The sequence below is a fragment of the Amblyomma maculatum genome, chromosome 1 (assembly GCF_055883805.1).
Source record: "Amblyomma maculatum isolate TAMU_Amacu chromosome 1, ASM5588380v1, whole genome shotgun sequence".
Lineage (NCBI taxonomy): Eukaryota > Metazoa > Arthropoda > Arachnida > Ixodida > Ixodidae > Amblyomma > Amblyomma maculatum.
The window spans coordinates 413,342,414-413,362,954 of NC_139344.1; the positions used below are offsets into that span (position 1 = coordinate 413,342,414).

General features: G+C 42.7%; 1 protein-coding gene across 1 annotated transcript in view; it reads right to left on the reverse strand.

Annotated features, from left to right (window-relative positions):
* The window catches only part of LOC146208964 (multidrug resistance protein mrp-7-like), a 77,443-nt gene that overhangs the window by 13,106 nt on the left and 43,796 nt on the right, over positions 1–20,541 (reverse strand). Inside the window, exons 15-18 of the mRNA XM_084579607.1 lie at positions 17,947–18,051; positions 9,754–9,948; positions 2,523–2,681; positions 2,243–2,409 (exon numbers count right to left, since the gene is read on the reverse strand). Of these exons, the coding sequence (XP_084435733.1) occupies positions 2,243–2,409; positions 2,523–2,681; positions 9,754–9,948; positions 17,947–18,051 (626 nt within the window). The remainder of the gene's footprint in view (positions 1–2,242; positions 2,410–2,522; positions 2,682–9,753; positions 9,949–17,946; positions 18,052–20,541) is intronic.

Genomic DNA, 20,541 nt, shown 5'->3' on the forward strand with positions numbered 1-20,541 from the left:
GTAGGCGGTAGGATAGTTAGAGCGGATACCGGTAAGCTGTCTAAGAAGACGAAAGATTTCATCAAAAAACGCCAGATTATGAAAGCTTCCAATCCAACAGACCAGATCGAATTGGCCGAGATATCAAAGCTAATCAATAAGCGCAAGGTGGCCGATATAAGGAAGTATAACATGGAGAAAATTGAGCATGCTGTAAAGAACGGGGGAAGCCTTAAAGCGGTAAAGAAGAAATTGGGCATAGGCAAAAACCAGATGTATGCGCTAAGGGACAAGGCGGGCAACGTCATCACTAATATGGACAAGATAGTCGAAGTAGCCGAGGAGTTCTATACAGATCTCTACAGTAGCCAAAGTAGTCAGAACCGTAATGAGATAGGCGGTAGGGAAAAACAGTCAGACGTTCCACCAGTGACGAAGGACGAGGTCAAGAAAGCACTAGAAACCATGCAAAGGGGGAAAACAGCTGGAGAGGATCAGATAACTACAGATTTGCTGAAGAACGGGGGGGATATCGTGCTAGAAAAACTGGCCACCCTGTATACGCAGTGCCTGGTGTCATCGACGGTACCGGAACCATGGAAGAATGCAAACATTATCCTCATTCACAAGAAAGGGGACTCTAAGGACCTTAAAAATTACAGACCAATCAGCTTACTGTCTGTTACGTATAAGGTATTTACTAAGGTAATCGCTAATAGAATCAGGACAACCTTAGACTGCAATCAAGCAAAGGATTAAGCAGGGTTTCGGAAACGGTACTCTACTATCGGTCATATTCATACCATCAATCAGGTGATAGAAAAATGCTCGGAATATAACCACCTCTTATACATAGCATTCATTGATTACGAAAAAGCATTTGACTCAGTTGAAACCTCGGCGGTGATGCAGGCATTGCGAAATCAGGGGGCAGACGAGCCGTACGTGAAAGTGCTAGAAGATATATATAGTGGCTGCACAGCAACCATAGTTCTGCATAAAAAAAGTAACAAAATTCCCATAAAGAGAGGTGTTAGGCAAGGAGACACAATCTCCCCAGCACTATTCACAGCTTGTTTAGAGGAAGTATTCAGAGACTTGGAATGGGAGCAGTTGGGGATAAGGGTAGATGGAGAATACCTCAGTAATCTGCGGTTTGCTGATGACATTGCCTTGCTAAGCAACTCGGGGGATGAACTGCAAATAATGATTGATGACCTAGACAGTAAAAGTAGAAAGGTAGGCTTGAAAATCAATATGCAGAAGACTAAGGTAATGTTCAACAGCCTCGGGAAGGAACAGCAGTTTACATTAGGTAGCGAAATACTGGAAGTAGTAGGCGAATATGTCTACTTAGGACAGGTAGTAACCGTAGACCCGGACCATGAAAAGGAAATAACAAGAAGATTAAGATTGGGATGGAGCGCATTTGGCAAGCACTCGCCGATTATGACTAGCAGCTTACCGGTATCGCTCAAAAGGAAAGTATACAACAGTTGCATCTTGCCTGTACTCACCTATGGGGCCGAAACGTGGAGGCTAACCAAGAGAGTTCTACTTAAGTTGAGGACAACCCGGAGGGCTATGGAACGAAAAATGGTAGGGGTAACATTAAGAGATATAAAGCGTGCAGAGTGGGTCAGAGAAATTACTCAAGTTACCGACATTCTAGTGGAAATTAAGAAGAAGAAATGGACATGGGCAGTACATGTAGTGCGAAGAGAGGATAACCGATGGTCGCTGAGGGTAATAATCTGAATTCCAATGGAAGGAAAGCGTAGCAGGGGGCGGCAGAAAGTTAGGTGGGCGGATGAGATTAAGAAGTTCGCAGGGGTCAAGTGGATGCAGCTAGCACAGAACCGGGTTAAGTGGAGAAATATGAGAAAGGCCTTCGCCCTGCAGTGGGTATAATCAGGCTGATGATGATGATGAATCGATAAAAGTTTATGTAATGATGAAAGCGATGGCACAAACTTGTATTCTCCTTAGAGCTTAGTACTCACGACTGTCATTTTAGGACTTTAAATGAGCATTACAGCGAACAAAATAAACGTTCGCTTCAGCATATTTATCTTCGTAAAGGGAATAAGTGAGTGATTTTCGGCTACAGAGGAGGGTAGTCTCTATACGCGATGCGTGTTGCTACCAACGTCACCTGCAGGGTATTATGAGTATTCGCCCATTGACAGGAAAGGCAAACAGTTGCTACAAATACACGACCAGAAGATCTATTTTTATCATATTCCAACATAAGGTTACTCACCTGAGATTTGCTCCTTTCTCTGAAACAGCGAAAGATATTCCTTCTGGTGAGCCATCAACAAGATCGTTCAAGTGGACGCTACGAATGACTGCATAGAGGTCCGCGTCGGAGTGGGAGTCCTCTGGATCTAAATTTTCGCGGAGCGTTCCACGAAACAATGAAGAGTCCTGTTAATGAAGAAAGCATTCGTGAATTTTGTCTCCCTCTTTTTCTCAATGATACCTTAATAACAAGTTTGGAAGATAAATGAGTGCATTCTTCCCAACAGAAAGCATTTTACCTGAGGAATGACGCTCACGGCAGTCCGAAGTCGCTGTAGAGATACTGTTGATATGTCAACTCCGTCAATTGTGATGATCCCTGAAGTTCTTTCTATCATACGCAGCAAGGCAAGCACAAGTGATGATTTTCCAGCGCCTGTTCGACCAACGATGGCCACCTGGTGTTAGAGGACAGAGAGACAATGATCTGAGCTTTAAATGACACTATTTATACACAGCACAAAACATATGAAACTCCTCGTTTTTTATCACTGTACTTAGACAAAGTTCTCTAAAAACACGTGCGCACGAACACCTATAAATCCCTTACATCAGTAGGACAATCGCTGAGAACCCCCGTAACATTTCTAACATATTGACTACAAAACACTTTTTAATTAACCGCGGTACCGTGCGCAAATATGAAACGTTAGAAAAAGCAATCTGCAGCGCACTGCACTAGTTAACCTGTTAAGAGGGAAGCCTCTAGTAAGCAGTGACGCAAGAAGAAATGGAGCCACTCCTTAATGATATGAAACCATTTCTGATAGAGAGTGGGAGCGCTGCAGCACACATGGTACAGGTTAAATAACACTTACGGGGAAGACGACTTCACGTGGCATGGCAGATGTGGTGCAGACACCACTGCACCCGAAATTGCAAATTTATGCAAAATGGCAAATGACACGAAGTCCCACTTCGAGGTCTCTATAGTCGTATACCACCTAACACTGATTCGTGACTGGGTTTTATGAGCGATGGAGCAAGGTCCGCGAGTGAACACGCGGAGCTTTGTGCACGCCAAGGTTGATTGGCACTGTGCATAGAGATTGGTTTCTACAACGTGAAGTGAGGGAAACGGCTAAATAAATATCAGTAGGGAATTTATGACTGCTTTGGTAGGACAACGCGGAACCATGCAGAAGCCGAGCTATATTTTTTATGGTGCCTGACTTTGAGCAGAGAGGATTCAAGAACACCAGCTGGACAAACGCAAGTAGTTTAGAGCTAGATTGATCCCATACATTGCACGCACCGCCAGTGCGGTATTGAAGTAATGTCGTGTTGAAATGAATTGCGGCCATCTAGTATATGTAGTCTTAGCTCTGGCTCTCTGTTTGCCCACTGCCGCTCGACTGCCCTTCGCAAAACATCGAGCGGCCGGGCCTCTGATTGTTGCGGCTGTCTCTGGCTTACCTTCCTCTGCTTCTCGCCGTGTCAGTTCTTCACAGTTCTCAAGTTTGCGTCGTTTCGCCTCGGCCTCTACGCCACATTACTGCGTTTCGTATGCCTCGCGTGGACGAAGCTGTTCCATAGAGTGTCGTCGGTGATTTTGAAGACTGGCCTGGTGCTTGCACCGTGAATCGCACTCCTTTTTCGTCACACCATGCAAAGCTGTTTTCTCCCAGCTCTCCACGTCGCTGCGTACGTACTTGTGGGGGCATACGCCCTCAAATCCAGCCGATGTGTACCGCCAATTTCCATGTGTATAATGGCACGCGCATGCGAGCAGAAATGCATAGGAGAGTGCGCAAAAGGCGTTTGGAGCAAGTTTAAGACCGTGACCTTAGCCGCTCTCCACGGCTCCCCTCAAAGGCATACTTACATGTGCGGCTCCTTTCCTTTCCACATGCGCCTGCTCGCTTCTGCTGCTTACTGTATGGGGGTTTCGATACCATGTGAGTGGTTCAATTGAGCAGCGAAACTTTTTATCAATGTGGGTCGCAAAACTCTTGCTTTAAAACAGAAAAGAGAGCCCCTCGCCAATCACAGCAACGGTGCCGGCGGGAGATGTGGTAGAGCTCAAAAGAAAACTAAAAAAAAAAAAACTAACCCTCGCCGAACAGAACAGCGGTGCAAGCAGACAATTATTTGCTACCCCTTCATATTGGAAGGGCACAGCGCAGAAAGACACGGAACAAAGGAAGAAGACGTACACAGGAGCGCTTACTCGAAACAAAATTTTTATTGGAAATAAACACATCTTTATACAATTTCTTCAGTGATAATGATAACAAGTATGTACTTGCGCAAAACACATCCGAAGGGGTCAATAAAAGATATCAAAAATTATAATCTCTTAATGATAGTTTTTTTTTCGACCCGTTCCCACCTCTCCCTTAAAGGTTAAGGAAACGATTAAAAATTACCAAGGAACGCTACCTCTTTAATTACTAGTATGACCGAAGGCTGGCTTATACATTGCGACTGTTATCATTGAAGAAATTGTATAAAGATGTGTTTCTTTCCAATAAAAAATTAGTTGCGAATCAGCGCTCGTGTGTATGTCTTCTTCCTTTGTTCCATTTCTTTTTGCGATGTGCCTTTCCAATATGAATCGATACCAACTCGCCCAAATGTCTATTTTTCTTCTTGCTACCCCTCTTTCAGAGATATCCCCCTAAGGTGTTCATGCCGCGCATTCTCCCCTCTCGCACCTCTTGATGTCCTATGACAAATGCTTAAGCTTCGCATTTAAGAGATCAACCCAATACGATTAACATGCCCCGTTCGCATCCCCTTCACTTGCTCTTCCGCCTCACAACGACATACTACACTGCCTAATTTATTCATGGTAAAATTTCACTCCTGTCTTGATATTAACCACCAATAAGATAACCTCTGCTATGTCATTTCTTCCCGCTTGCAGCATGTAGTCTATTCTTTTCCACTGTTCTTAAACTCCAAAGCTTTGAAGACGATAAATGAATGCATAGGTTTTATAATCGGGCGGCGCCTCCCGCCATCTCTTTCGGCAACACCGTGCTATCGAGGGCATTTTCCAGTTAGCGCCGCATCGCAGATAAGCAAAACGAAAATGTTCTTTGCTACTTGCTGAATAATTTGCTGGAATTACTATCTTTCTAACGACGCACCTAAATAATGACTGACAATCATAGGGCGATTCACACATTAGGTCCACCTTTTTTCGGAGAGAAGCAATGCGGTTCTATCAGAGTCCCTCCTTTCGTCTTTTTCCGTAATAGCCTAATTCCAATTATCAGACCGTCCCTGTGAATAACCTTTGTGAACCTTCCTCCCAACTTTTTTATGGTCTCTTCCAATTTTACCGATCGGCCTTTATTATTTGGTCTTATAGAGGAAGTTTACGATTCAGTAAGTTTTCTGGCAGTTTCATTTACTTATTCTCTGTTTTGAGGAAACATTTATACAAAGAATTCATGTCCTTCCTGTTCTCGCCGCCATTATACCATTATATGTATTCGAATTATATGTGGCACGCTGTGTTGAGAAGAGTGCGTAAAATGCCACCTTCACCTTGTCCTAAAACGTAGTTCTTTAAACTTCAGGCCGAGGTTATTCCTTGGAAAGTGTGGCTTTAAAAACATTTCTTTTGTTAATTGTCGGCTATATAATAGACCTGATACAATGGAGCACTCTTTTATTGCCTGCAAAGATGCGATATTATTTTGGGGCGTTAAATGAAACGCTAGAGAAAACGTTTGTATTCTCACAGTGTGTGGTACATAATGGACACCCAACATGACCACGAAACCTTTTACATGCTCTTTCTCATTAGACGTCATACCCTGTGAAATACGTGCAATGCTGAGCCTCTCCTTTCCTCCAGTACTAATTTCCATCAGGTAACGGACCAGCTGTGAGACACTTGCAAAGAGAATGACTATCAAACGGACTAGTTCCCATATAGTGATGTCATGTCTTTCTTTGCCACCATTTTAGTAGAGTTATGTTAAGACATGCTTTGGCGGCACGGTGTTGCATATTTCAATCGAGCCAGTTCGGCTACAGGCTGATTACTTTGTAAATGTAGCGTATAGCTCTTTTCTGCATTTAAACGACTGTCGAAAATATCATGCTGAAGAAAGAAAATAAAGCAGTGTTTAGAAAACATTTTACTGGACATTGTACATTGACATGCGTGATGACAAATGGCCAAAACAGAGAACGCACACGTTTAAGAACAGGAGACACTGCACATAACTTACATCATGTCAAGGAAATACATCGAAATTCACTATTTATTTTCCGGAAAATATTGGCTGTGAGTATGATGATAAACACAATCTTGAATGACAATGTAAATGGAATTATAGTGAGAAGGAGCCGTGTTCGACTCAGCGAGTTACCGCGAAATATTTGCTGTTTCTTTACTTACTTTTGATTTTCGCTTTGCAACCGCGACACCGACAACAGCTTTTCTGCAACGTACACACTTCGCTATCGCGTGCCAGCGTCCGCGCGAATCTTTTTATGCATTCATTTACATTTTGCCTAGCTTTCGAATGCATTAGTAAAAGGCACATATTACAATCGGCCTCATTTCTCGGGAACCAAAAACACTTCCTGCGGGTTCCCTCTTGTCCTCTCCCCCACTCAAAAAGACAAAGACCGTTTTTAAACCAGACCACAGATTCCGACTAGGGGTCCCTCACCGTAACGCACGCCACTTCTTTTCTCCAAACTTGCAGACGTAAATTTGAGGGGGAGGGGGGGGGGGGGGGGGTTTATAAAAGGAGACAAAAAGACGTAGATTTCTCCGAAATGCGCATAGTGCTAATTTATGGCGCTATTATGAGGTTAACATGCGATGCAGGCATAGAGCTGGGTTCAAGTTGGAGCATTTCAGAAAAAGGAAATACAGCAGTCAGCTCATCCTGACTGATTCGTAAAGCCTCGGAGCCAAGATGTACCGATTTTTACAGTGCGATCATACACATGTTTAACCACTTCACAAATTTCATTGATATACTGAACACTGGCATCTAATTTTATTTATCACTTGGTTTATTATGATGCTTCTATTGGATTTTGCAAGGGCAATATACACCTAGTCATATAAGTATTTCAGACTTCTGATTAATCTGGCATGCATTGCTACTTATTAAGCGACGCCATATGGTAAAAAAAAAAAAAACTGAAAGCACTGCAGCGATCTGCATTGCGGAAATGCGAAAGAACGTGAGTTTGAAAGAATGTTTGGTGGTGGTGGTGGAAAGCATTTATTACAAAAGGAGAGGTTGCTTGGAGAGCCACCCCGCCTGCGAGCACGTTCTCTAATTCCTCCGCGTTCGGACTCTCTCCCCTGTAATTTCATTCGGGAGGAGGAGGTATTTGTGCGCCGGATTCGAGCAGCAGCGGCTCTGACCCCTTCTGTGCGTCATCGGTGGCCCGAGGAACGCTTACAAGTGTCCGAAAAGTGCCCGCATCGTGGTGCTTCAAAGGAACTGTGCGATGCATCTATTGTGGACCTGCCCAGCTACGGCATCCGTGAGACAGTGCTACCTACGGAAAGTAGACCTACGGTGGGACCTTGAATGTGATTGCAGGAAGTGGACGCTACCCCGTTTAGGGCATCGTTTTTGCTATTTGTGGGCAGCATACAGCATATGGAAAAGATAGTCAAAGCAGCCGAGGAGTTCTATACAGATCTCTACAGTAGCCAAAGTAGTCAGGACCGTAATGAGATTGGCGGTAGGGAAAAACAGTCAGACGTTCCACCAGTGACGAAGGACGAGGTCAAGAAAGCACTAGAAACTATGAAAAGGGGGAAATCAGCTGGAGAGGATCAGATAACTACAGATTTGCTGAAGGACGGGGGGGATATCGTGCTAGAAAAACTGGCCACCCTGTATACGCAGTGCCTGGTGTCATCGACGGTACCGGAACCATGGAAGAATGCAAACATTATCCTCATTCACAAGAAAGGGGACTCTAAGGACCTTAAAAATTACAGACCAATCAGCTTACTGTCTGTTACGTATAAGGTATTTACTAAGGTAATCGCTAATAGAATCAGGACTACCTTAGACTGCAATCAAGCAAAGGATCAAGCAGGGTTTCGGAAACGGTACTCTACTATCGATCATATCCATACCATCAATCAGGTGATAGAAAAATGCTCGGAATATAACCAGCCCTTATACATAGCATTCATTGATTACGAAAAAGCATTTGACTCAGTTGAAACCTCGGTGGTGATGCAGGCATTGCGAAATCAGGGGGTAGACGAGCCCTACGTGAAAGTGCTGGAAGATATATATAGTGGCTGCACAGCTACCATAGTTCTGCATAAAGAAAGTAACAAAATTCCCATAAAGAAAGGTGTTAGGCAAGGAGACACAATCTCCCCAGTACTATTCACAGCTTGTTTAGAGGAAGTATTCAGAGACTTGGAATGGGAACAGTTAGGGATAAGGGTAGATGGAGAGCACCTCAGTAATCTGCGATTTGCTGATGACATTGCCTTGCTAAGCAACTCGGGGGATGAACTGCAAATAATGATTGATGACCTAGACAGGAAAAGTAGAAAGGTAGGCTTGAAAATCAATATACAGAAGACTAAGGTAATGTTCAGCAGCCTCGGGAAAGAACAGCAGTTTATATTAGGTAGCGAAATACTGGAAGTAGTAGGAGAATATGTCTACTTAGGACAGGTAGTAACCGCGGATCCGGACCACGAAAAGGAAATAACAAGAAGAATACGATTGGGATGGGCCGCATTTGGCAAGCACTCGCAGATTATGGCTAGCAGCTTACCAGTATCGCTCAAGAGGAAAGTATACAACAGTTGCATCTTGCCTGTACTCACCTATGGGGCTGAAACGTGAAGGCTAACCAAGAGAGTTCTACTTAAGTTGAGGACAACCCAGAGGGCTATGGAACGAAAAATGGTAGGGGTAACATTAAGAGATAGAAAGCGTGCAGAGTGGGTCAGAGAAATAACTCAAGTTACCGACATTCTAGTAGAAATTAAGAAGAAGAAATGGACTTGGGCAGGACATGTAGTGCGAAGAGAGGATAACCGATGGTCGCTGAGGGTAACAAACTGGGTTCCAAGGGAAGGAAAGCGTAGCAGGGGGCGGCAGAAAGTTAGGTGGGCGGATGAGATTAAGAAGTTCGCAGGGGTCAATTGGATGCAGCTAGCACAGAACCGAGTTAAGTGGAGAAATATGGGAGAGGCCTTCGCCCTGCAGTGGGTATAATCAGGCTGGCGATGATGATGCTGTGATGATACACGTTAGTACGACTACCCTACACAATTTTATACTACCTGCAGTAGAACAGTCACTATTGTTTTGCTATAGGACTAGGACATCGACCCTTATTTTGTAATTCAGAATCGCTAAAGAACCATCAAATATCAGTTGCTCCCTTGCCGCAAAAATGAACAAAAAAAAAAACGATTGTGCACTCTGCAAGGCTTGACGATGCAAATATTGAAAATTACGCGAACGAACAACTTAGGAACATCGAGACCCCACTCACCTTCTCTCCCGGTCGAGCAGCGAGGCTTATGTCTTTAAGCGTATTTTCCGTGATACCAGGTCGGTACGATGCGCTATAGTGTTCGAAGATAACTTCTCCTCTGCTGGGCCAACCACTTTCAGACGTCATTGTATACAGACCCGGACTACCGAAATAAGAAGGCCGGGAGGAGCAATGATCTCGCGATTTGGTTTCCTAAAAAAATAAAAAAGTAGAGACAATCAAAGGATGGAATGGTGCATCATGTTAGGCAGTATTTGTTCTATATTTCACATTTGCATTCGTTGCCTTTCTAATGTATTTGTGTTATCTGGGGCCCCATTCTATAGTTATTCACGATTAAGTTTTCATTTCGGATTCGTTTACCTAACTGCGCAGTTAGGAGACGCAACTAGGGCATCCAAGCTTTGAGGTGAAGCGACCGAATCACTGCTTTATTGGTGAATAGACCTTGACATTGTTTGCATGTAGCATGCATTAGTAAGCGATGCGTTCGGAGAGGAGCAAAGGCTATCGTCAGTGTATTAACCCGCACTTTTATTTGCGTTCACTGCAATACGAAAAAGACAACGTCCTTATATTACTTATTTCCAGCCGCTATTAGGCTCGCCAGTATTAGCATAGCCTTTATGAAGTCTGCCACTTGCAGCGACGAATTCGGCTTGTGAAGTTGCTGCACACGACTGCTTTGGCGCTAACCACTTGGGAAGTAGGCTAAATCATCGGCTTTTATTTATTTATTTATTTATTTATTTACAGATACTGCTAATCCCATTCGGGATTGTTGCAGGTGGGCATATGTTAATACAGAGAAGTGTATATAGAGCATATAAGGAACACACAATGACATGATCATATGTACAAAGCAAATTAAGAATGTAAAATGCATAGGGTACAAAAATGGTGAAACATATTATACAAACAAACACAAATATGAGGCAGATATGAACGAGAATTATACATGTATTACGACACTACACTAACAGAAGAAAAAAACATAAACGTACTGTTTTCACATGTATACGCGTAAATGACAAGGAACAGAACAAGAACACTATCGAACGGGTGGCATACCGAAAATATGAGCATAAAATAACTTTTTGCTAATATGTTAAATATCTTTCCACTGCGGTTCCAAACTTAGTAAACGAAGATAAATTAGTAATAGATGAACTCAGGCTGTTCCACTCTTTCGTGGCTGAAGGGAAGAATGAGTATTTGAAGCAGTCAGTGTGGAAGTGATTTTCAGTTAGCGTATTTGAATGCTTATTACGTGTCGGTCTAGTTGCAGAGAAAGCGATGTATTTAGCGGGATCAACTTTTAAGTGTCGATGAAGTAGTTGGTACAGGAGTTTGAGGCCTGCAATTTTAGCTCGGGTTTGAAGTGTTTTTATTCCCTGTCTTTTCATTATTTCAGTTGGTGAGTCAGTTGTTCTGTATTTATTGAATATGAACCTTACTGCCTTCCTTTGTACTGCTTCAATTTTATTTATGTCTTGATTGGTAAAAGGAAACCATACGACATTTGCATATTCGAGGACAGAGCGAATCAGTGTATTGTAGGCTAGTAATTTAGTTTTATAGGGAGCTATTTTAAGGCGCCGCCTGATAAAGAATAGTCGTTTTAGTGCAGTTGAGGTTATATAACTGATGTGGGCGTTCCATCTGAGGTCACAGGTTAATAATAGGCCTAAGTATTTATGTTCATTAACTGCAGCGGTAGGGGTGCCATTTATAGTGTACTGAAATCTTGATGTATGCTTCTTTCTAGTTATTGACATGACAGCAGATTTTATTGCATTAAGTGTCATCTGCCAGTCAGTGCACCAGTTGCTAATAGTTTCTAGTGCGGTGTTCAGAGCTATGTGGTCATCGAATGAGTTGATTTCTCGATATATAATGCAATCATCGGCGAAAAGTCTTATGTCAACGTTAAGATTAGTCACTATATCATTGATGAAGATTAAGAATAATACAGGTGCCAAGACGCAGCCTTGGGGTACGCCTGATGCAACGGGAACTATATTAGACGTTTGATCATTGATTTGTACAAACTGTGTCCTGTCGGTTAAGTAGTTGCTAATCCAGTTAACTATAGCGCCTTGGCCTAGCGTCGATTGCAATTTGTTAACAAGCTTAGTGTGCGACACCCGATCAAACGCCTTTGAAAAGTCTAATAGTATTAGGTCTGTTTGTTTCTGGTTGTCTATGGTTTGAGATAAGCTGTGCACTAATTCTAATAACTGAGTTACGGTTGAAAACCCCTGACGGAAGCCATGTTGGAATGAAGACAATATGTTGTTACTTTCGAGAAAAACATTTATGTGCTTAAGGATTAAATGCTCGAGGAGTTTAGACGCGGTGCAGGTGATGGAGATGGGCCTGTAATTATTAACATCTGATCTGTTTCCTGATTTGTGTACCGGTATTATTTTGGCTATTTTCCATTCATTTGGCAGAGCACAAGTTGAGAGGGATTTAATAAATATTATATGTAAGTATTTGGATACCCACTCGGCATACCTATGCAAAAAGGAATTTGGGATTTTATCTGGCCCTGGCCCCTTCTTAGTGTCCAGATTCAGTAGCAGGTTCAGTACCCCACTCTCAGTTATATTTAGAGGTTCAATATTTATTGTGGTCTGTTTACTCAGAGGAGGAACTGTACCATTATCCTTGGTGAATATCGAAGCAAAATAATCATTCAATGTATTCGCTTTTTTAGTGCTATCTTCTTCTCCGACTGGATTATCATTGGTAGTCTTGGGGTTAAGGTAACACCAAAATTTTGTTGGAGCAGTTCTTATAAAGTTGGGTAGCGTGTAGGAAAAGTAGTGTAATTTGGCTGCCTTTATTTGTACCTTTAGGTTTTGTACTGCTTGAGATAGTTTACTTTTTGTTCCCGAGCAAGATTTTATCTTCAACGATTTTTTAAGACGATTAACTTCGCGCATTGCATGAATTACAGCACGTGTAATCCAGGGGTTGCGTTTTCTAATGGCTTTCTTTTTCCGTGGGACGAAGTTATGAATGCAGTAAGATACAATAGTTTTAAATCTATTCCATAATGCATTAATATCACTGGAAGAATCTAGTGCAAGATTATTGAAGGAGTCGAACTCATAGAAAAGATGGTCTAGGATGCTAGTGTCATCTGCTTTGGAAAAAGCGAGAATGGTAGTATGCGCGCTTGAGACGGAATATGCGCTAGTAAGTGGCACACTGCACATGATTAGTTTATGATCAGATATTCCTTCAAGTATATCTATTTTAGTGTCCTCGAGAGGAAAGTGATCGCTAACAAAAACCAGATCAAGAGTGTTAAGTGTAGATCCTTGTTCACGTGTTGGTTGGTTTACCATCTGAGTTAGAATAAATTGCAGCATGATGTCAAAAAGAGCATGGGAAGAAGCACTGTGATGTTTCATTGTGTACCAGTCAATATCTGGGAGATTAAAATCACCGAGCAAGATTAGTCTGGCTCCTAAAAAATGATGTTCCAAATAGTGATGTAGCGCTAACATGAAGTCTAGATCACTTGACGGGCTACGGTAAATACAGCCTATTACAATAGAGCAAGAACCAAGCAGCAGTTTTGCAAAAATTGCTTCCAAACCTTCAATATCTGGAAGTACAATGAATTGTATTTTTTTGTTTATGAAGAGGGCAACCCCTCCTCCACGTGTTGCTCTATCTTTTCGAACGATAGCATAATTGGGGGGAGTAACCTCAGCATCTTTTATATCAGATGTCAGCCAGGTTTCTGTAACTGCCATAAAGTCTGGTTTAATGCCGATGAGTAAGCTTGCTAAGGACTCAGCCTTGTTCATTATGCTACGGGCATTAATGTTAACGAACGTTATTTGGCTTTTTTGTGAGGACGGCGCGGTCGTAATGTTACTGTTTCGCTTTGGCTGTTTTTTGGTGCGACGGTGCAAAGGGGCGTGGTTTCCACTGGCTTAATGCAGTTCTGCTCATTGTCCCAGCAGAAAAATTCACCTTTAATGCGCACTTTGTCGAAAACTAGAGCAACTTTATCACCCCTATCTTTGTACTCTTTCGCAGCGTCCCACAATTTTTTTCTAATGCCCCGTACGCGGGCAGAATAATCCTCGCTAACGGAATATTTGGATCCTTTTAGTTTGCTGCAGTTCTGAAGTATTCTTGTTTTGTCGCGAGAGTCAAGAAGCTTAAGAATCACTGGTCTAGTTTTCTTTTCAGTGCTAACCCTACCCAGTCTGTGAATTCGTTCAATGGTAACGGGGTCAATCTTTAGGATATCTTTTACAATTTCCTCATTTACGGTTTTTTCCAGTGATTCATTGTCTTCTTCACTGTCCTCCGGAATACCATAAATTATTAGGTTTGACCTTCGAGAGCGGTTCTCCAGGTCATCTATTTTCGTTTCCAGGGCAGTAATTGTTTCTCTAAGGACATCAATTTCCTGGAGACATGATGATATTTTCCTGTCAAGTGCGGCAATGTTTTCCAATTTTTTATCGATGGAAGCTAGGCGTTCTTCCTTTATTTCTTTAATGTCATCTGCTATAGCCTGGAGTTGAACCATGAGCTGCTCGGTATCGGGTCCTGGGTTCGTTTCAATGTCTCCTGAGAGCAGCAGGCGTTTCATAGAATAAAGCATATTACATAACACTGGACAGATCAGGCTTGGGCACGGCAGCACTACGAGGTAAAGGTCGCTCGATCGATAGCAGTTGCCGTAGCGTTTGCTCACCTGTGCAAAAAAGACAATCGGGTTGGTGAACCTCATGCCAGAAGTGCTGCCGAGCCCAAGGAGTCGTCCAGGTTTTCCTGTTGCTTTTATACCAGGCAGCGGACGATCCGACGCCATGATGGCGCTGTCTCCGTAGCTTGATGTAATCGTCCGAAATGACGTATGGTTGGATCCGCTAGTCATCAGCAGTTGTAGCTGCGGCCTATCGGCCTCGTGTCGGTCTTTATCGGGGAGCCATATTCTACGCGACGCTGTCCATCGTAGCGGATCATGCTGAACCGCCGGTAGAAGCAGCGTAGTGGCGATAACCTGTGCAAAAAAGACAATCGGGTTGGTGAACCTCATGCCAGAAGTGCTGCCGAGCCCAAGGAGTCGTCCAGGTTTTTCTGTTGCTTTTATACCAGGCAGCGGACGATCCGACGCCATGATGGCGCTGTCTCCGTAGCTTGATGTAATCGTCCGAAATGACGTATGGTTGGATCCGCTAGTCATCAGCAGTTGTAGCTGCGGCCTATCGGCCTCGTGTCGGTCTTTATCGGGGAGCCATATTCTACGCGACGCTGTCCATCGTAGCGGATCATGCTGAACCGCCGGTAGAAGCAGCGTAGTGGCGATAACCTGTGCAAAAAAGACAATCGGGTTGGTGAACCTCATGCCAGAAGTGCTGCCGAGCCCAAGGAGTCGTCCAGGTTTTCCTGTGGCTTTTATACCAGGCAGCGGACGATCCGACGCCATGATGGCGCTGTCTCCGTAGCTTGATGTAATCGTCCGAAATGACGTATGGTTGGATCCGCTAGTCATCAGCAGTTGTAGCTGCGGCCTATCGGCCTCGTGTCGGTCTTTATCGGGGAGCCATATTCTACGCGACGCTGTCCATCGTAGCGGATCATGCTGAACCGCCGGTAGAAGCAGCGTAGTGGCGATAACCTGTGCAAAAAAGACAATCGGGTTGGTGAACCTCATGCCAGAAGTGCTGCCGAGCCCAACATCCGATCATTTCTGTTTTGAAGCAACAGTTGTATTGCCTCATTTTCTAGGTTCCGATGGCATTGCACTTTTTTGTCGAAATGTATCTGCGCGTGAAGTAAATACTTAAATACAAGGTATAAATAATATTTCAAACAGGTGTAATTTTCACTATTTTTGACAGCTCTTTTTCGATTTAGTTTCTTTATAATACTTTTGATATTTAAAGCTACCTTATCGGTAACAGCGTTATATTTGTATTCATAAGTTGGGAAGTCTAGGGGAACTTGAGTAAAACACATTGCGGGACATGTTGGTGCATTACTTCAAAATAATTCAAATGCAACAACGACGGCGCTCTTATATATCATATATATAGAGACGACAGGACATGCGCTACTTCCAACAATCTATTGGAACTGACAAACAGCTGCTTATATTACCATTGGAGGGCGGAGGGAACGAAAAAATGAAACAAAGGTGAAGGAAAAGGGGAAGGCGCCAGAAGGAATATGGGTCATAATGGTATCTAAAACATATCTTAAAACTTGCACGTTATCCTTCTTCCGCTGTCACTGAGATGAGACTCAAAAAGGTGAAAAAAAAATGAAAAAGAAAGAAGGGCGAAGGCAAAGCTGCACAAAAGAAAGGTAAGCCGGTGGCAATTTCTTATTCCCATAACATTGTCCACAATCTGAAGTAGGTGGCAGTCAAGTACAGAGTTCCTGTTGTTTCTTCTTCCCTTAGGAAACTAGCATCATTATGTAGAATGATCAGTTCTTGTGGCGATACCAAAAAACTTGTGACACTAAACATGCTAAACCTTTTGTGGAATGTGCCATGGGGGTTGTGTGTAACATCCCGCTAACATGTGGAAAGATTTACCTCGGACAAACTTGCCGGTGCATTATATAGCTTTTAACACAGCACTAAATATCGCACAAGAACGGAACAGGCTCAAACATTCCATTTCACTGCAAAGAATGCGGGAAACTGGAAAAGAGGAGTTGGAAAGCCAAATTTCAAGAAGCAAGAATCGTCTGCAAAAGTAAAGACACAGTTGCACGCGAATTGATTGAGGCACACAAAATACAAAGAGTTGGAGTGCCTGTGTTAGCACTCCCTCAATGATATGCATTAAAGAGTGTAAGTTTTTAGACATGTTTGAGATACCGTTGTATCACACATATCCCTTCTTGTGGCTTCTTTGTTATCGCACACTCATCCTTCACACTTTGTTCCCTTCTTCTTTCCCTCGCCCTCTAACGGCTGTATAGACAGCTGTTTATCAGCTTCAATAAATTGTTGCAAGTAGCGCATGTCTTGTCGTCTCTATATCTGTGTGCTGCCGTTGTTGCGCATGATTTATTAAATAGGTAAGTTTATATTCCGCTTATTAGCGAAAAGCCTTTCTAGACTCATGAAAAGGCAGCAAATATCGTGCGGGAGAGCTGTGCGCGAGATTCCGAGAGATATCTCCTTCTTGTCTAGCGTTCCCGCCATTAATACCACACTTGAGCGCGCGACAAGGAACGCCGTGCCACAGAAGCGATGGGGCAAATTCTAAGGACATTTTCTGGAGAAAGTGTTACAGATACTACGCTTTTGCTTTCCTGTAGACCCATTATATGTAGTACTGTAACGAACGTCGATAAAAGTGAGACGACAGAGAGAAATGATAGGAAAAGAAGGGTCTCCTCTCAAGAGGCATCTAAGAGACTCTCTAATATTATTTTTCAAGGCTCTACGAGTCTTTGATATGTACTGTATGCGAACACACTACATGCTCTGTGCATCCTCAGGTTGAGAATGCGATTAAAAAAACACTTCCATGGCATTCGTTCCGATTTTAAAATAGGGAACACCAAGCCGTGACTAGCTGTGCATGTGTTAAGAATAAACTAACCATTGGCGGTTACATCTGCGTTGCCCTGCCCGCCGATTTCTAATGCTGAGAGCGGCGGATAAACACCAAAGGTCCACGTCACAACATTCAAAATTGTGTTACTACCCACTTCAACAAGGCGTGGAGTTAGGACCATAATATTACTGAGAAGATGTCGGAATAAGAGTGTAATTGCGGGAAAGGTCGATATTACGCGCAAGAAACTGCCTACTAAATGCCACTCATTCAAGACCAAGTTTTTTAAGTTATCTCGAAAAGATTACCAGATTATTCAGCTTGTTTTCTATCCTTCCTACAAAAACATTTAGGAGATCCATAGGTACTAGCTCTGGCAGTGAAGCGGAGGAGACCCATCCGTCCCTTAAATTTGTATTAGCAATATTGTTTTCTACCTAGTCGAAAGGTCTCTTGCAGGACGAATACATGCGTTAAAGAAAACTATTGTTGATATCTGTACAAATAATACGAACAAGGCCATTCTGGTCAGTTATAATAAATATTCAATTAACTGCTCTGTACGAGGAATGCTGAGCGCTATTCGATTTATGACGATGATGAAAGAAGATGTTTTCAAAGTTTATCTTGCCTCTTCTGGTGGTATATCAGTGTATTCCAATGCTCTCTTGAACGCAACATCGCCTTGGACGGTCCATGTGACGGCCTGGAAAACGCCTGCCATAGCGAATGATACCTGTAAAAAACAAAATATAAAAATAATTCATGTATTAATGATAAAAAATTGCTTCAAGGCGGAAAAAGGATTGAGTGACTTTCTGCACAATAGCGTGGCACGTGTCTACACTCAATCTGGTTCCACTTACGTGCTAAAGCAGTTCTAGTTAATAGTGTGGCTTACATATATATAAGTGAAAGTTCCTCTTACAACTGGAACATTTTTAACACGTATGCGGAATAAAGAGTTTATGAGTAGCTTCTCACTTGAACTACTTGATTTGTGTTTCAGACCTCAGCTGAAGTTCTGAACCCACCTGCTACCACTATCATGTTGCGCTGTAAGGTACAGATGTATGTATATTTGTTCAAAATTTCTGTGCAGATGAAGATAGCATATATCCACAGTAGACTACAAAGTTGTAAGGAGGTTGATGGTGATTTGATTCAAGACAGGAGGTTTCTTGAGCTAGACAGCGTGGAGAAATGAAATGCATGTGTCGCAGTCATTGACAGTTTTTGCAGACAAGGTTGCAAGGAAGATAAGGCACGGCTATGGCGTGCTTCAATTTAATTCCAAGTGGTCATCTAAGAGCGTCTGTATGGATTTCTTCTCACTAGCTTGAAACGAGAGGTACTAATTTGTTTTAAGGAGAAAGCCTTCATTGCCTCATCGCGTTGGTTGCGACTCAAGGAAGAAGGAAAATAAAATGCACGGGCCTGCTATTGGCTCTGTAGCTGAGCCACCTCCGCTGCCTCGTGCGCACAGATGAGTAAACAGAGAAAGAAAAAGAAGAGTAGGAGAGAAAGCATTGCCTCATCATTGTCGTCAGCAAACGTATCACGCTTTTGTGGCAGCTCTGATTAGTCGAGACAGGATGACGTCATGGAGGTCTCGACTAATCAGAGCACCACCACAGTATGTGCGAATGAGTGCCGTATATGGCCATTATCCAATCAATGATCAATTGTAATAAATGACTAACAAAAACTAATTAATTATTACGGACCACAATTATGCATTACTAATTAGTGACAGTTGTGTAATTGATCAATCACTAATCAGAAATAATACAGATTACACATTACCGACTGAATAATTATAATTACGAACATATAACAGTTGCATAATGATTTATAAATATTACTACCTAATGCTGCGCACCAGGTAAGATTAACCACAGAACAGTAAATTCGGAAATGCAAGGAGATGCGGAGATGCAAGAAGCACGATCACATCGCTGCCAAGCAGAATTCACTGAATAAATGCACTCGCAGATTGTGGAAGAGTAGTCGCTCGCTTTACTCGTAGCTGCATTAATCGCTTCATGCGTTGCAGTCGCGTAGCAGAATGCAGCCCTCAGGCTTTCGCATTTCATCACTTTAGTCACCAAAGTGTCCTCGAATTTTGTATTTGAATAATGATGACATACTTCAGGCTACAGTCCAAGCAACAGTGGAGCCCTAAAGAAGAATAAACATTCGTGAACATAAGAAAAAACTCGGGCAGAACACAAAAATAAAAGTTGAAGCATTAAACATGGTCATCTATACGATCAAGAGACTTAACTCACTATATAAGCTGGCAAAGTGTTCCAATCAGTGGCGGAAAGAAAGAGTGCTGAAAAATATTGGGTCCTGCTAAGTGCGGAACCAGAGCAACGGGATGAGAGACTCGAGTTTGCCAGGTTTTCGAAATGATAGACATGGCGCAGAATTTATTTCTAATTTGTGGGTAAACAATGCATACAGAAATATTAGTTGCAGTACTTTCCGCCGGCACTGTAGGGTTTGATTAAAGACTCTACCATAGTTACTGTGAACTAAACAATTGAACTTTATTGAAAGAAATTAAGCGGCAGCTTTTCTTTGGATTTTGTCAGGTACATTCTCCTTCCTGATAGAAAAGGAATCCTAGACAATTGATGTGTATTCTGAATTAGGCGTCATAAAAGTCTGATACCATCATCATCATCATCATCCGCCTCACAATACCCACTGCAGGGCGAAGTACTCTCCCATATTTTTCCAATTAACCCGGTTCTGTGCTAGCTGCATCCACTTGACCCCTGCAAACTTCTTAATTTCATCCGCCCACCTAACATATTCCGTCTTCTTTTGCTGAACGATGTCACACAGAGATATTAATACTTGTTTATGCTAGGACTTGGTTTTGAATGGAGAAAGTAGGTACTGAAATGAATTGAGGTTTTTGTACCGCAACGCATTGCTCTCATCTCGGAGTTACGCTTCATGTGCCACCTCTTATTCCATTTAGGAACGTTGTTAAGGGCCGCCATAAGCTCTGCGCTATTGATTTCTACCTTTAAACATATTATTCTTGAAGATGAACATTTTTTGCCTCCACGAGCGTGAATATAGTGAGAAAATGCAGTTAACTAATGTTTGCTTAAAAAAAAAAAAGACTTCCCGCGTTTGTACGGACTGTTTCTTAAAGGCGGCGAGTGCTACATCCCACTGTGGTTTGGCGCAAACGAGTCTGTCCCCC